This window comes from Epinephelus moara, chromosome 11, assembly GCF_006386435.1.
Source record: "Epinephelus moara isolate mb chromosome 11, YSFRI_EMoa_1.0, whole genome shotgun sequence".
NCBI lineage: Eukaryota > Metazoa > Chordata > Actinopteri > Perciformes > Serranidae > Epinephelus > Epinephelus moara.
Window position 1 is genome coordinate 28,537,853 of NC_065516.1, and position 17,553 is coordinate 28,555,405.

The 17,553-nt window shown below is 40.7% G+C and overlaps 1 protein-coding gene across 1 annotated transcript in view; it reads right to left on the minus strand.

The window, feature by feature from the left end:
• LOC126397392 (NEDD4-like E3 ubiquitin-protein ligase WWP1) overlaps positions 1–17,553 on the minus strand; it is a 40,550-nt gene that overhangs the window by 13,706 nt on the left and 9,291 nt on the right. The window contains exons 2-12 of the mRNA XM_050056120.1: positions 16,889–16,945; positions 15,481–15,572; positions 14,494–14,632; positions 11,599–11,723; positions 11,062–11,214; positions 10,735–10,807; positions 8,086–8,267; positions 3,999–4,443; positions 3,541–3,636; positions 2,848–3,022; positions 279–333 (exon numbers count right to left, since the gene is read on the minus strand). Coding sequence (XP_049912077.1) covers positions 279–333; positions 2,848–3,022; positions 3,541–3,636; positions 3,999–4,443; positions 8,086–8,267; positions 10,735–10,807; positions 11,062–11,214; positions 11,599–11,723; positions 14,494–14,632; positions 15,481–15,550 — 1,513 coding nt within the window. The 5' untranslated portion in view covers positions 15,551–15,572; positions 16,889–16,945. The remainder of the gene's footprint in view (positions 1–278; positions 334–2,847; positions 3,023–3,540; positions 3,637–3,998; positions 4,444–8,085; positions 8,268–10,734; positions 10,808–11,061; positions 11,215–11,598; positions 11,724–14,493; positions 14,633–15,480; positions 15,573–16,888; positions 16,946–17,553) is intronic.

Sequence of the window (17,553 nt, forward strand, 5' to 3'; positions counted from 1 at the left end):
TATCAGATTATCATTATCAGTGCTGACTAACGCTATAAACATAAACATCTGTGATCTTTGTAAAAACAGTGAGGCATGACAGCAGAGGGAGGGATTTAAAGGGGAGAAACAGTATCACAATTTGTTCTTTCGTAGTTACATCCATTTTGGCATGAAAATAGGTACAATGTTTTTACTTATTAGCATTAACTGCAAATCTATTTCCAATTTAAAGTTGAGTGCAAACTGACACCAAATGAAAATATGTACAGTACTTAGAAGAAAGAACATGAACTCACCCCAACCAGGAGGTAGCGGGCCAAGAGGATCATTCTCAGCAGACATCATGGATGCCTGGAAACGAGGGATGCACACATGGACATCCATTTAAAAAAAACACGAGAAAAACACAAATGGGGTCCAGAAATATTCCAAATATGTGTATGCATTCAAAAGCAAAAAAGGAAAATAAATAGACTCCACAACAAGGATCAGGGAAATGGGAAAAAATCCAAAACAAAATGAGAAACTGAGTTTTGCTTTGTTGCTGGCAGGAAGGCCTCTGTGGCCAGTTACAGCTCAATACTTTCCAGTTGTCCTTCTTTGATTTGTGTTGTGAGCTAATCACCATCAGTGATGATAACATCACTGCTGAGATCAAAGACTTAGCAGAGGGACCCTCACCAAAATAACCAGATTAGAGCAGAGACTGAGGCGTGCATGTTTTTAACTTTACCAAGGCAAAGTTCTCACCTTATGTGAGCTGAGCTCTGTACTGAGTGAGTGGGGTTGCAAAATAAATGCACCCAGAGAAAAAGGTGAGATTCAATAGGCGAAAGATGAAAACAACGCAATTTATAATTTGTAACCACCATTGGAAGCTGGGCGTTGATTTCTAAGATCATCATGACGACAAAATTGACATCGACTTGTTTACTCTTGCCAAATTGGACAGAAAGAAACATATGGGGGTGAGAAAATAACACTGTTTATTTCTCTTTGATTTACTCTACTGTACTTTACAATGAGGCTAATCATTTTCATTGCATACTGTAGTGTTTTAGATTTCTGACCTGTGATTTAACTACCTTTAAAACAGGCATTGCTTTCCATTCATTTACAATGACATTATCATTATGTGGTGAGCAGTGTTGATATTGCGGCTGGCTGACACAAATAAATCAATGTACGGGAAACACTGCTACTTGTTCCTTGTTTTGATTATTGTTTGTTCGAAGATCACATTAAAGATCAGACATTTATCAACATAAAATGACTTAAACTTGTTTGATTTAGATATAACAATAAGTGTAATTTCTGCTCTCACTGTTGTAGTTGCATTATGCACGGTGGTTTTAGGTAGGAACAGGAAAAGTCTACACTTCATAATGGACAGAAATGAACAGAGAGCCAACAGAGAGCCAAGTTTGAATGAAACATTAAAGGTTTAAAGTCCCAACATTTACTTAAAAAAGCAGTCTGTTTTATATAAAATAAATGTGATTTATCATTTTCGATAATCTAATCTGGTCTTTTTAAATGGTGCCTTAAATTCTCTAAAAAGACAATGGAGCCATTTCATATCTCTTGAAAATGGTAGAAGGGTCCTGAACTGCAATATGTCAGAGCCATTACAAACACAAGGCACTGAGAAAACCGACATCACCAGAGACTAAAATATCTTCAAAGACTTAAAAGATTTGTAGAAGTCGTTTCAGTCTGAGCAAAATAGTTTTCTCTGTTTCTGTAGTTTTGGGTAAATACTGGGAAATGGTCTGAGCTAAATGCATACTTAAGGTGATGAGCTGATACAAGCTAAAAGCTAGATAGATCCGGTGTGGTCAGGTGACTAAGCGATGCGTGAGTCTGCAGTTTTGCAGACTGGCAGCATTTATCTTTGCTCACAAAAAATTACTTAAATAATGGGAATTACAAATAAACTAATGAGTTGTATTTAGAACAATTGTTGCTGTTTACAGGGGTTCCCACACATTTTTACCAATGGATGTTCAAAACTTTTCCATAATATTTTAACCCATTCCCATGACTTAAATTAAAATGGGCAGGCATCTTGCCTGAACCTGAGCATTCATGATACATTATTACATTAAAGTTGAACAGAAGGGAATTTGTCAGTTGATTTTTGATTGAATCATTAGTTACTGGCAGGCTAAATGTCTGTAAATAAGCAACCTATTAATAGCCAAATGTCAGATCTATTGGCTGAGATTTAGTTGGAGACAACAGTCTGCTGCTGCTGCTGCTGTACTGTATGACTGTACTACAGCAGCCTCCCACTCAAGCTAATATTCACTATCCATCAGTGGTTACTGTCACCAGCATTATTTAGCAATTAACAACACTGATGGTGAATATTCAGCATCTTATGTGCTTCAGATCTCAGTGTGAAAGTCTTGATTAACCCGCTACATAACAGCCTTTCTGCATTATCCTGTTTCTCTCCTGATGTGACAGCAGGCTTTATATCCCTGCCTTGACTATGACTTGATGCTGGTCTAGTCTGTCTATCATGCCATACTAGTGACATTTCAAAGTCACGCAGCGCAGCACTTGATTTTAAACTGGATACACAAAGAATGTATTTTGCTTAACTTTGGACATGTTTTAAGATTTTTATAAACATATTTGAAACAATAGTCAATACAGTGTATATTCAAAACTTTTCCAATCCAGATTCTGTTAATTACAAACTATTTCAGGGCCTGGAAAACAGATTTTCTAATTTCGTAATTTTTCCAGGAATTTCACAACTGTGGGAACCCTGTGTTTGTACAAATCCACAGGAAGTTTGCAATGACTAAGGGAGAGAAGAGGATGTAGGAAGTGTGGGGGTGGGTATTGTCTTACAGAGTAGAGGTATCTCTGGTTAAACTGGTGCATAGCTCCCTGCAGCTGGCTGCGCTGGCTCTGCCACTGCTCAAAGTTGCGGACTGATTCCATGGTGGGACGCTGCCATGTGGTGGTGCGGGTGTTGTGGTCCACATAATAGATCCTGCCCCGGTCATCCACTCGGCGCTCCCAACTGGAGGAGTGATGGAGATATGGTACAGTAAATGGACAGGCTCACAAAGCAAGCAGTAATGAATGAGTCAGCCTGAGATGTTCAAAATGCACTTCACTGGTTTCCCAGAATTACATTTTAATAAAGGTTTGTTAATGATAGATGAAACTGACTAAGTTAATTTTGAATCTATTTATTAGAATTAGAAACAATACTACTGTTTGTTTATTCGTTACCAGACAACAGAGAAAACACCACCCTGCTTCACAAGACTCTTTGCCTTCAGGAAACTGGTTATATTCATCTATTAGGACACTTTTTTATGCAGTATCAGTAGCTTAAATATGTCTTAATCTATGAGGACTAAATGCAGGGGCAAGAAATTAAACAAACCATACCACACCACCAAACACTGTTGTGGAGACCTACATATAAAAGCCAAAAGGCCACTGTTAAAATGTACAAAGGAACCCAGTAAAGTTACAGATATCATGTCTGAAAGGGGCTGAAGATAGAGAGTGAGCAAGAAAGATACTCACCCTGGTGGTAGTGGCTGTGGTCTTTCCCAGGTCGTAGTTCTGGTGTTGTGATCTACATAGTAAGTTCTTCCATGCGGGTCTTTCCTCTGCTCCCAACTGAAAGACACAACAATTAACAACTATTTGGAAAAACAAAGCTACATTAAGATTGTGCAAGAGGACAGATATGGACAGAAAGATATTGACAGAAAATGTGCATCAGATTTAATGAAATATGAGTGTGTGGGTGTTTTAAGGGTTTGATACTCAAATGAGTATCGCCATCAGGTGGCACCATCTTCCTGGGAGAGAATACTATATGTTTTTATTTGATAATAAAATATAATACTGTTTTTTAAGTTTTTAGACTATGTTTTGAAAATATAGTAAATACCTCTTTATGTTATAATGGCTTGATGTGTGTATGTGATGTTAAACGGTCAGGGAATGCAGACAAGGCAGCTGGTGGTGTTTTTTACCCCGGTGGCAGAGGATCTGGGGCTCCAGCACTGGGGACCTGCTGCCTGGGCTTCGCCCCGTCTGTAGTTACAGTTGCACTGCTACTACTGCTCGCACCACCACCTCCTGAAGCATTCGCTTCTCCAATTGCTGGGGAGGAAGTGGACAATGATGAGGAGGTGGCCCCCTGTGCTGGGGAGGCGAATGTGGAGGAGGAAGAAGCAGCAGCAGCAGCAGCAGCAGCAGCAGCAGCAGTGCCATCAATAGGCTTAGCAGCAGAAGAGGAGGAGGAGGAGGTTGGAGCCTGTGTGGAGGTTGGCAGGGTTTGAGATGTGCTATTTGGTGCTGTGTCAGGGTCTGGCAGGGTAGCATCTTGATTGCAGTCCTCATGGTCATCTGCAGGGGGCAACACATCTGTTGTGGAGGATGATGGCTCGGGAGCAGCGTCACAGGACTCCCCATTGACTGCAGGCAAGTCAGAGAAAGACAATGTTGCCGTTTACATGCATGGACTAAACACTTTATTCATTTACGACTTGATTTCAGTGATATCTGAGGGGAAGAATTGCATTTGTAATGTCTGACCGTACAACAAGAGCCCATTTGTCTAAAAGTCTAGGAATCTACATACATACTCAACCCATAGCAACTGGCTGATCAGCAAGTGCCTCTGTGAGGGAAAACATATCCACTGACAGAAGAAATTTAAAGTTTGAAAATGGATAATCAGTGTCTTGACATGAAACTACAGTGGATATAAAAAAATCCACACACTATTGTGAAATTGCAGCTTTCTGAGATGTACAGACAGAAATAACAACAATATAAATGTCAGATTTACTCCAACTAACAAAACTGAAAACAAAAGGAAGTGGCAGTGTTTCTCATACATTGATTTATTTGTGGCAGCCAGCCACAATATCTGCACTGACCACCACATAATGATTTTATATCTTGTGTTGTTGTTTTAGCTGTTAAAATCCAATGGCAGCTAGAATAAATACATTGGAAACATGTGCTACTTTGGCTCTGATACAGCCAACTGTCTGTCTGCAGTTCCCACTCCACTGTGTAGCTTCGCTCAGCGTCCCACCCACAGCACTTTCTGCTTGGCTACACATCATGGGGAATAACCTATCAACACTGAAGGCTGCTGTGCCACTGATGGCAAAGACGAACACAGACTGGAGCTGCTCCAGTGAGAGAGCGGTGCTGTGTGTCGAACCTAAGGCAGCAGATATTACTGAAGTTGTATTAAACATTGCAATGCTGACTGCAAAATACACAGTACACAATACAGTGTTTTTGATGGCAACGTTCTGCCGTTCGTGACAGTACTGGATGGATGTATATATACTGAAAGTAACTTCAGTTGTACAACCCCTATTCTAAAAACATTGGGATGCTGTGTAAAACATATAGAAAAACATGATTTATAAAGGACATGACTAGATGAGCTCGGGAACATTTTGGAAAACCACTGTCGGTAAATGCAGTTCATTGCTGCATCTACAAATACAAGTTAAGACTACCAGAATCTACCATGCAAAGTGAAAGCTACATATCAACAACATCTGGAAACGCTGCGGACTTCTCTGAGCCCGAGCTCATCTGAGATGGGCTGATACAAAGTGGAAAAGTGCGCTGTGGTCTGACAAGGCCACATTTCAAATTGTTTGAGGAAATCATGGACATTATGTCCTTTGGGCTAAAGAGGAAAAGGATCATCAGCATATAGTTCAAAAGCCATCATCTGTGATAATATGGGGGTGTTGCTGTCAATAGCATTGTGGGTAACTTGCACATCGGTGAAGGCACATACAAGTTTTGCTGCCATCCAGACGACGTCTTCTTTAGGGACATCCCTGCTTATTCCAGCAAGACAACGCCAAGCCACATTCTGCACGTGCTGGGGTTGCATGACAACTGCAACTACACAGAGCAGTCAGATCTTATCAACATTAAAAAAAAAGAAAAAAAGTTGGAACGCTGTGCAAAATGTAAATAAATGCAAAACCTTCACTCGCTGTTGTAACTAGTGCAGAATGTGTCTTGGCAACACACACACCCCCGTATTATCACAGATGCTGGCTTTGAACTTTGAGCTGGTAACAATGTGGATGGTCCTTTTCCTCTTTAGCACTGACACAACGTCCAAAAATAATTTAAAATGTGGACTTGTCAGACCACAGCACACTTTTCCACTTTGTGTCAGTCCATCTTAGATGAGCTGGAGCTCAGAGAAGTCAGCATCATCTCTGGATGTTGCTGATATATGGCTTTCGCTTGGCATGGTAGAGTCTTAACATGCATTTGTAGTTGCAGAAATTAACTGTGTTCACAAGCCCTTGTAGTAATATACTTTAAACAATCATGTCGATTTTTAATCCAGTGCTGCCTAGGGAATCAAAGGTCATGGGCATTCAAGCCTTTTCAAGCCATTTCAGCCTTGCTCTTTACATGATTTCTCCAGATTCTCTGAATCTTTTGATGAGGAATGTAGATGGTGAAACTCCTACATTCATTGCAACTGTGCGTTGAGAAATATTTTTTTAACAGCTGGACTGTTTGCCCTTGCATGTTTTCACTAAGTGACCATCCTTGCTTGTAAATTGCTGAGCCTTTTGAGGATGCCCCTGTCCCAACATTTTTAGAACATGTTGCAGACATCAGATTTAGAATAAGTGTATATGAAGTTTATCAGTTTGAACATTAAATACCTTGTATTGTACTATAATCAAATCAATGCATTTTACACAGCATCCCACCTTTGTTGAAATCTGGGCTGTACCACACCCTGATTGCATTAGTCCGTATACCCTTTCATAATGGGGGTTCTAGCTGTGTTCAAGGTTTACCAATCGCTATAAAAATCATGCCTGTTGGTAAACAGCATACGCCTGCCAACAATAAAAGTGATCCTTATTAAAATTAGATTTAAGTCAGCTGTTGCTGTGGGATTTGCTTGAATGTTTGAGGTTGCATCCTACTGTGAGGACCATGGTCTGCAAAGAATTCCCAAAGAAACTGCAAAATTTAACTGCTGAAAAGTACCAACCTGGAGAGAGATTTAAAAGAATAATAAAGACAGTTGTACCATGAAGCGCAGTCAAAACCATCATGAATAAGTAAAGAAAATGTGGAATCAAAGAGACATTCCAAAAATCAGGACGACCCTCCAAACTTAATGAAAGGACATGGAGAAAACTGCAAAGAGTCCAAGAACAACACTGAAGGAACTACAGCAATTTCTGGCAAGTGCTTGTCGCCCCTTGCATGTTACAGATCACATTAAGGATGGAACAAGACTGACATCTAATAGTTAATTCAGTCTCTACATTTCACAAACCTGCAATTTCACAAGGGCGTGTAAGAGGTCTTTTAAAAAGTCTGTTAGCTTCTTACCAAAGTGAGGCAGGGGAGGCACCAAGGATGAGGGAAATCTTGCTTTTTCGTTTGAATAAGGGCACATGGGGAGCGTTTCAATAATTTCAAACAAATCATACTAGTTCTTATTCGTGCGACTGGATTTTGTTTATGTGGCCCTAACTTACATATACATGTGAAGAATTAATATTCCCCCATCAACCTAGGCTCAGTGTAGACAATGTGCTATTGGTTCCCCTGCCTGCCCTCCATAGTATTCTGCACTCTGCTTTCCTTTTCTATGTGTTTATCTTTCTTGGGAGTTTTTCGACAGAAGTGCTGACAGGCCTCACTTAATGAAAACGAATCTACTGCTATACTCTACTGTTACCAGGACCAAGTGAACCATGAAGAAGTAAAGGCCCAGCACAGGGAACATAATGAATACCTGCTGGAAATATGCACGTGCATAACTGAGGTGGTCTGATAATGACTTCCATTATTTCATCTTTTACAAAAGCATATAATTTATCAAATTTAATCAGGAAATACTCCAAATCTCAAGTGAATTATATTTAATGACGTTACCACTCACAGGGGATTAAGGCTGTTAATGAGAAAAACACAACAATGCATTGAAGAGGCCAGAGGCACACCACACTCTTCAAGGAACCCATTTTAAACCATCACAGATACTGTAATCTGTGATTCACACAGATGTAAACTGAAGATCAAGCTCACCAGTCCGACTCTCTGTGTCACTGTCTGAGGGTTGGTGGACTGGGGTGGAGTTGGGTGTAGCATCTCCATTGACGACATGATCAAGGGCGGGGCTGCAGGAGCTGGAAGGCACCTGACCATCCACACCATTGGAGGCCGAACAGGAACTTGACCTCGGGCCCAAGTCTGTACCATTCACTGTGCTTTAGGAGAAAACACACACAGAGTTCAAAATCATTTTATCAAATCTGAATCTGGAGACACACACTGTTAAAAACTCAGTAGCGGTTCAGCAAGTTCATTCATTCATTCTAAAAGATGATAATTCCAAGAACAAAAAAACTCAAGCTCTGTTTTTCCTACTGGCCCAAAACAGTCTCATACTAACTCTGACTTACAGGGCTTAGTGAAGGTAAGTGTGTGCTTCCTCTGTGTGTGTGTGTGGGTGCCAGATAAAAGACCGACTTGTGACATTGAGACTATTGTTTTGTAGGGGCAAGGACAGGACATAATAGGATGGAGTAGTGACGTAATGGGCACAGCTGAAGAGGCTCTTTTGTGAGCCAGCAGAGTTCAGACAGTGCCACAGACGAGCCCACGCTAAGACCAATACAAAATCTAACATATGACTCAAGTCCAGGCTTTGTCTTGGCAGCCAGCAATAAGAAAAATGTCGGACCAGCAAGCTGCGACCAAGAAGAAAAAGTCAGACAGGGTCATAAACGAGGACAACAATGGATGTTGATTTTACTACTCAGCATGTCCCGAATCACAAAAGCTATAAAACTATACTTAGATACACAATGTTCAAGACATAAGACACATTACACAGAAAATTATGCCAGTAAATTTTTTCTATCATATCTGCCCCAGTTTAAATTTCAGTGTCAAGCCCAGTTCATTTGTATCTATAATAATTTATTGTTAGCATTATACTGATGTTTCAATATTTACAGATTACCTACAAATACAAAGTCAAAGGCGACTGGAATTGCTGTTTTAGTATTGGAATCTGATGCAGAGAGAGGTCCAAAGACAAAACAGACGAGCAATTACTGAAATTACCTAAGTAAGAACACACACAGTTTGAACCAAATCCAACTTTTTGCTCCTGTAGCCAGCACGGAGGCCAGTATCAAATATTTTGACAGACTGTGAGACCTGGCGCCTCATGCTCCACAGGAAGGGTCTCCCTACTTGACTGCCTGAGGAAAAGTAGCAACACAAGCTAACTGAAACGGAGTGAAAGAAGAAGGGAAAAGCAACAAAGCAAAGAAGGAAAACAGGAGGGAAATAAAGGCACAGGTAATGTGAGTGAAACTCAGGAAATATAAAGATTTCTAAAATGAAATAAATAAATAAATAACGGGAGGTAGGTGGAACAGAAAAGAGAAGCGATGCAATAATGTAAAGACTGCCAGTTAAGTGTGATAGAGCTGAAGCATGAAGAACAACTGGAGAGAAGTAGGGCAGAGGGGTTCCCCAAGAATCAGCTTCCAGATAAACAGTCGATTACTCACTTCTGCTTTTACAAGCTGCAAGTGAAGTCATATTTTGGGAAAGAGGTGGGGAGGTTAAAACCAAGTTCAGACCAAAACTACAATTACAATTTTAAAAAATGCAATGCAGGATAAATACACACTGTGTTGCTTTTCTTCTTCTTTTTAGTAGAAACTGTTTAAAGCTTCCCTGTTTTAAACTGGAGCTGATCTTCCCTTTTGTGCTTGAATTCATTGAAACAAAAATGTATGTGTATGTGTATGTTATTATAATTGTTTAAGGTTTCATTACTTAGGTAACAATGACAAAGCAAAATTTTGTCTTGTCACCACAAATTCCCCTCAGCTGGCAACCTTTCCGATCTTGCTGTGGACTCATTACTCAACATTTCGGGAACTCCCAGGGAGGGGAAACACTTAAATACACCCCTGTTTGTGTCTTGCAGTCCTCTCAGCAACTGCAATGCAGAGAGGAGTCAGGCAGCCACAACCCACTCAACCCCCCCACCAACCTCCCGTCTGTTGCGATGAGCAGACGTGCTTCCTTTGTGGCTTTCCCATAAAAGCCCAGTAAGCCTCATTGAAGGGCACTTTTGCCGTGTGACAAATAATAAAGACTGGCACCAGTGGGGCAGCACGAGAGCTTAAAGCAGAAGGGGATAGAGCCAGGGTTTAGAAAAGTAAGACACAGACAGAACACAGACCTCTCTGAGGTATGTATGTATGTATGTGTGTATAATATATATATACATATATATATATATATATATATATATTGTGTGTGTGTGTGTGTGTGTGTGTGTGTGTGTGTGTATAGCCTTTTTACACGTGCTAATGNGTGTGTGTGTGTGTGTGTGTGTGTGTGTGTGTGTGTGTGTATAGCCTTTTTACACGTGCTAATGCAATTCAGTAGAATAAGAGTATCAGTGGTAATATGCCTGTATGTGTTTCCATAGGGCACACTGTGGGGAAACCATGCAAACACATAATTCTTTGCAGCCTGTTAGCATTCCTTAACTTGAGGATTAGCATGCTCCTGGTTCTCAAGGAGTTTCTCTAACCAGGCCAACAACCATTTTAGGAAGAGTGAAGGAGACAGAAACATTTTTTCCCATGAAATATGTTGCAACATAAAATAACCCCAAATGGCTGGGTCGTTGAGTTAGTTTACCTGTTGGCAGCCCTTGAGGAAGAAGAGGAAGAGTCTCCATTTTCATGGATGGCATCACCATTCTGTTGGACTTCTAGAGAGGATTGTAGAAAACAATGTTACCCTACAGATAATTATGCAAAGGTTTATATTTACTACAATAATTAATTCAGTTGGCAAGTGTCTGATTGTACAAGGCTGAGGTGATAGAGTGCCAGCATTTCCAGCACATGTATCTGTGGCACTTTTTTCTCCCTGTTCTCCCTCCTTGATTGTCATTCACCAGTACACATGGTAATTAAAATTGCCAACCCCGCTATCACCCATCCCTAACACAGAAATACTCACTGGTGCCATTTGCTGCATTGCCGTTGGTAAGCAGTGCCAGTTCCTCCTGGTCAGTGATAGTCAGGCCATCTAGGTAGACAGTCAGCTCCCCTGTGGGAACCGGAGCCCCCTTCTGCTCCACGCTCAGTTTCAGCACCTCCTTCACATTCTCCACTGTAGAGCCAAAACGGGGAATGGTGTGGGAGGAGGCATTACAATAGAGTCCCATCAAACAAAACAAAAAGCAAACCATTTAGACTGAATTTATAATATTCATATTACAGAAAAAGATGCAATGATGTGCAGCATGGGATATCAGGCAACCTCAACAACAAACATGTCATCATGGTAATGCTGATTAACTTTAATAATCCCTATAAAAAATCCAAAAATGGGACAAAAAAGGTCCGAATACATAACACTGATGTCTGACTTCATGACTCTTCTGTTGTCTGGTACTGTGGCAACTGTGCCACAGCTGTATTTGTTACATAATAAACACATCCCACCCTAGACGTTGTGTTATGGTTCTGTATTTTTGATGGAGCTTAATCATACATTTCCTGTCATGCTTCTCCAGGGCTTGAATTAGGTCCAGCGTGGCTTTGCCCAGCAGAGCGTCTGCCTTCAGAGTGTGGTGACTCCATACTTTGAAATCCACCTGTGTGTGCGGTGTTACATTCCTAGAGGGTCAAAAACAAACAAACAAACAAACACACAACATATGTAATTCTTAAAACGTTTTACACAAATCTCACAATTTGACAACATCATAAGGACAAAAGACACAGTCAGAAATTGGCATTGCTAAAGCACAGACTCATTCATTGTGTTACAAATGGATGGATTCACTTAGCACTAAGCTCTGCTTCACACTCTCACAGGTTTTCAATATAAGTTTAATATAAGTGCATAACCCTGTGAACTTTAATCACTATTGGAGTTCTACAGTGCTTTGGGATCAGTGAATACATCTAAGTAGGGCTGGGTACTGAGCTTCCATATTTTATGGCACCTACCAAATTGCTTCAATACTACTACTGAGTATCAAAAAATGCATCTTCATGCAGTAACTAATTTTGATACCTACGGAGTAAATCTCATGAGTGTCAGTGAGCCTGCTTCTACCAAGATCTAATAATGCTTATGAGTGGCTGTCAGACATTACACATCATAGACGTGTTGCGCCCAGAGAAAGGATCACGTGTGTTGTTGTATTTTGAGAGGCTTGACTTTGGCGTGGGAGCCCATTTCCTCAGTTTGTGTTTATCCTTATTCTATTTGCCATTTTGTACTTTGTGAGTGGTGTGTGTTTATCAATGGCTTTGAGTCTGTGTAAATCCTGCAGGTCACAAAGTCCATAAAGGAAAGGTGCTGCGGCCTGCTGATGTAGCTGACGGAAAAGCATTTAGACTTTAGACTTTGTGCAGCTTGTATGATATGATCTTGCTCACTTATTATTTTGTATCTGTGTTTACCACTGTAAATCAAGTAGTTGCTAATACAATTTAGTTTATATTTAATTTTTGCAACCAATGTAAAGCAAGAAGCGAATGAACAAACATCTTTATTTTTGAACCGCATCTATTAATATCAGTCAGCCCAAGAGTGATTTACACAAATGGATTTCTACAAATGGATTCTGTGTGTTGCATAGGTGTGAAAATGTCTAAGAAGAGATTGAAAGTGTGGCTCCATTTGATCAGGCTCGATGCCAGTGGCATGCAATGCAATATATGCAAACAGACATGGTTGCCAAGACCAGAAACAAAACAAAATTGATGAAACACTTGAACGTGCATGGCATAAATTTAAGAGTGGATGGTTGCTCTGTGATGCACTGCAAGAAAAAGACTGGACCACAGCCTTCTTCCTCTCAGCACTGAAGTCCACTTAATGTTACAGAGCCACCTTCAAATTTTTCACCACCAGATTCCCCCTCATCTGGGATTACTGAGGATGGTGCATGATGACTGTGGGTAACGGGTAACCTTTAGCATACAACATAAAAATTTGGCCAACTTACACATGGTTGCTTACTACACTTAAAGCAACTGCAACAGGTGCGGTGACTTAAACTGGGACCCATGTAACGTTAGATAATAGACAACATCAAGCAGTGGTATAATGGCTTATTTTTTATGTTGTAAAACTGCTTTGAGTGCAAAAATGCAAACATAAAACTCAAGTGCTGAAACATAAAACTATAAAGAGCTCAAACATAAAACTAAAGAGCACAAACATAAAACTAAAGAGCTGAAACAGACAAATTAAGTTAAACCACGCTGTGGGTTCATATTTTCAAATGCTCTGAAACTGCTCTGAAAGCATAAAAATAAAACTAAAGACTTGTACCGTAATGTGTAAATGTAATTCTTTTCGTCAAAATGGATTTTAGAAAATTGGTATTGAAGTCAAGGTATTGGTACCAGTATGGAACATTTTTGAACGATTCCCAGCCCTACATTTGAGTGTGGGGAACAGACATGTGGTGACATATGTACACTGAACAAATAAAATCACTATTCAAGACCTCCTACTTTCAGCATCTGCTCCCCGTCACACAAGAAAAAAGCAACAAACAAAACAACTATTATTTAGATGCTTCTCTTCTGCACCTCCTAAAACAATCTTGTCTTTGCTGCAGGCTGAGAGACTGATGTACTCAGCTCACACAATGCTGCTTCCTTGTGTTTTCTGTGCTTAGACAAAATGAACACTACACAGCACATTCATTGTATTCACGGTTGAGCACATCAGCCTAAAGAGAAATATCTAGGATTATAGCCTTAACACTTTGTGTAGGACTCACAATGGCTTGCAAAACATCTATGGTGCAAACCCAAGATCACAAAGGTAGCAACAATCTATCTTGTTGGCAATAATTACCCAATCAAGGTGATTAATATTTGCTATGACATGTCTCTCACATTTCGCTGGACTACACAGAAGCCAGAGAGCTGCAAAAGTCTCAAATAATACAAAGAGTTCTGTGTGTTGTCATACAGCCTTTTCTCTTGTTGAAAGAATTATCATATGAACCACCAACCTCATGTTTGTTACATAACTTATGTCCCGTGATGTAGACATAGAGCCCAAACTGCTGCACCTAAACCAACTTACTAAAAGACCTAGAGAGGAGGAAATCTCCATCTTCCTCACATAACAGCTTTCTATATGAGCATGGGCAACTTGGAAATCAACACAGGCTCTCTCTAGGAACATTCTGGTTAGGGGGAGTATGACAAGACAGATGTCTGTGGTTGTCTCAACTTCAAAGTCTGTCTCTCATTTTACCTTCTCCAAATAATGACTGGGGATTCACAAGTTGTTCCCTGACACTCATTTATGAAGTGCACTGTGAACATGAACTTGTTTATATAACATGCTGTGACACACATACACACACACAGACAGTCAGATACACAGAGGAGGCAAGTTGTTGCTTCTTACAGAGTGAGCCTCTCATCCCATTTAGGACTGGAGGAGCTATGAGACTTCACTGTGCGGCGCGACTCCCCCTCCGCTGTCACCTCCACATAAATGGCAGTCCCAAACAGGCTCTTCTTCCTCTTGATTTTGGCACAGGAAACTGGTGGTGGGTACATGAAGCAAGTTATGAGACCATTGAATTATTTTCTTATTCCAACATTTTACATTTCCAGCATGAAGTTAATACTCTTGTTTAGAAATTCAGATGTACAGTGCTTAAATAGTCCTTTAAACACCAAGATACCACGACAGGGTGCCTATGAAGACCCTTCATTATGCTGCCTTTGCTTTTTTACACAGAACCAAACAACACAAGCAAAGTGCCGCCCCAGTGTGTGATTTTTAGATAGCATGGCGGCTTTCCAGTAGCAAAAAAAGGCTTGACGGGTGTGACGTGTAACACAGCAGTGTTGACCTCTAGTGTGACATATGACATCAGCATTGAGTAGTGCTTTCCAAACAACAACAATGGCAAAACATGGAAATAATAATTTACTGTCTCTGTTACATGGGGGTTGATCTCGCCCTTGGCTCCACAGGTAAGAGCTGCTGGACCTCATTGTCTCCCCAGTTTGCGGACATTTTCGATTGCTATTCTTCTTAAGTTAGCAGCTAGCTGTTTTTAAATTTCCCTGCAGTGGGTCATACACATAACACATCGCCAAAACAGCACACCCGTCCTGTCCTGCAGGCTTTCTCTTTTACACAGACGTTGATTCAGCACTGTTACTACCTCCACTGCCAGATTAAAAGGCAAAACAACTCTGGACCCCCATTCTGCGCTGTTTATAAAGAACAGCAAGGTAGAATAACTACGTGACATTCCTGCCTTCAACAAGGGGGTATAAAAGAGGCTAATGTGAGCTCTGTGAGAGAATGACAGGGTCTAGACCCTGAGAGACCACCCTACCAGTCTTATACTTTATAGCCTACTGTGTCTGGACTCACCAATGGCATGGAGCTGTGTCGTTCCGCTGTGGTTATGGCTAGACTCTGCTCTAGATGAGGCCGTGGCCATGTCATACACCACAGTGGGAAACCTTCAAAACCATATGCACACAGACAAATAAAGCAAACATCAAAACACATAACACATAATAGCCCGTAAAATCACAAAATAGAAACATGTGAACTTGGCATGGTTCAAGTAAAAATACAGCTCAGAAGTCGTAAAGGCTGCTTCTACATATTCTCAACATTTTGTTGAGATTTGTGGTCATGATTCTACCAGCTAGAGCCCTGCGCGGGACTGTTTTCTTCATCCCGCTCCTGCCCGCCCCCGCTGAATTTCTGACCATTACCACCCGCAACCGCAATGTGTGTGTTACACTCCCGCCCGCACCCGCAATGTGTATGTCCACTCCCGCCCGCTCCTGCAAAACTCTGAGAATTTATGCCCACACAATAATAGAGATGCACTGATTTTGTGTCTTCTCCCGTCCCGCAGGAGAAAACATGTCATTTTATAGGCTATTAATAAAAAGATTCATGGGATTGTTTGTTTCGTTTCCCTGGCCTGCATGTCTTTTGACACACTGGTCAGGAATAGCGCTCCTATTTCGTTGTTTTCATTTAGTTTTTAGTGAAATAAAGGCTGTTTCATATTCTATTCTCCTCCTCTGTATTTTATTTATTTTTTTACCTTTATATAATCACGCAGTGATTGAGGTTAAGGTCTCTTTTCTAAGAGAGACCTGAATAAGAAACATTAATGAGATAAAGCCTATGCTCAGTAATACCGGCATCATCATGCCTCTTTATGTAATTAACAAATAGCAACGACAGTAGGCTGTGAGTGGCTCAAATTACACTAATAAATAACATAAACAAAGTTAACAAATGAAATGAATGAATTTAACAAATGAATCACTTGGCCATAATATTGCTGTGGAGGAAAAGAATGTTGCTGACTGACTGACTGTGGTCTCAATCCCGTGCGTCTCTCTTCCAAGATGCGCCCACAGACACTAAAGGCCCGCTCTGAAGGCGCACTGGATGCGGGGATACTGAAGATGAAACACGCCAGCTTTGAGAGCGCTGGGAAGTAGAGGGCTCAGTGCGCCTTCAGACCTTGTTTGAGCTTCTTTTCCACAACATTTGTTAACTCCATCCTGTCACTATAGGCTACATGCCGATCCCGCAGTGTTTTTTTTAGCCGCCCGTTCCCGCCCGCAGCAAAGTTCAAACCGCCCGCTCTCGCAAAATTTGGGTTGGGTCCTGCGGGACCCGGCGGGACCCAATCCCAATGCAGCCCTCTACTAACAGCTCTTAGCTTAATCTACATGTGTTGTAATTGATTCCCCATACTATAATTGTACATTGTAGACATAATGGTTGAAACACAATCTATACTCACAATTGGTGTGTGCTGCTAGACCCTCTGGTTCAGCCCACTCCGTGTCCCATGGTTCCTCTGAAACAGAAAAGAGCTTGTTCTTAGGATGAGGTTCAACACAGCCGGTGCAAACTGCAGCAGTTTAAAGTCCGACCTCTGATTTATTCTTTTGTATGTATACACATTTTGTAACATACAGCAGCAATTGTTTTACACATAGTACCTGTTGTGTCCCCAACAAGGAGGAATAAATGAGATATTCTGTATAAAGCTCCAGCTGCTTGTTTTCACTGTCACATAATAACATTAGATCTGGTGGTAAATTCTATAGTCTAACAATTGCAACTTGCACTTACTACAACTGAACACCAATCACACCTACAAACGTTTGACTCTCATTTTTGCAGTGGTCATCACACAACACTTTTTGGGAAGAAAGTTTTGAACATTGTAAATTGAAATGAATTTGTATACAAAATGTACAGAAAGGTAAAATCATCAAGTTTTGAAAAAGTATTGCAATTTAATTTTGTCTTTTATGTTATTATCTTATATTAACTTTGTAATATGATTATCTTATATAATGTTATTACTATCCTAAAACATTCTCCAGATCCTCTGTAACTCTGCAGGACTTATTTCCACCCTGCCCAGCAGCAGTACCGTGGCGAACGGTCCCTAACTGC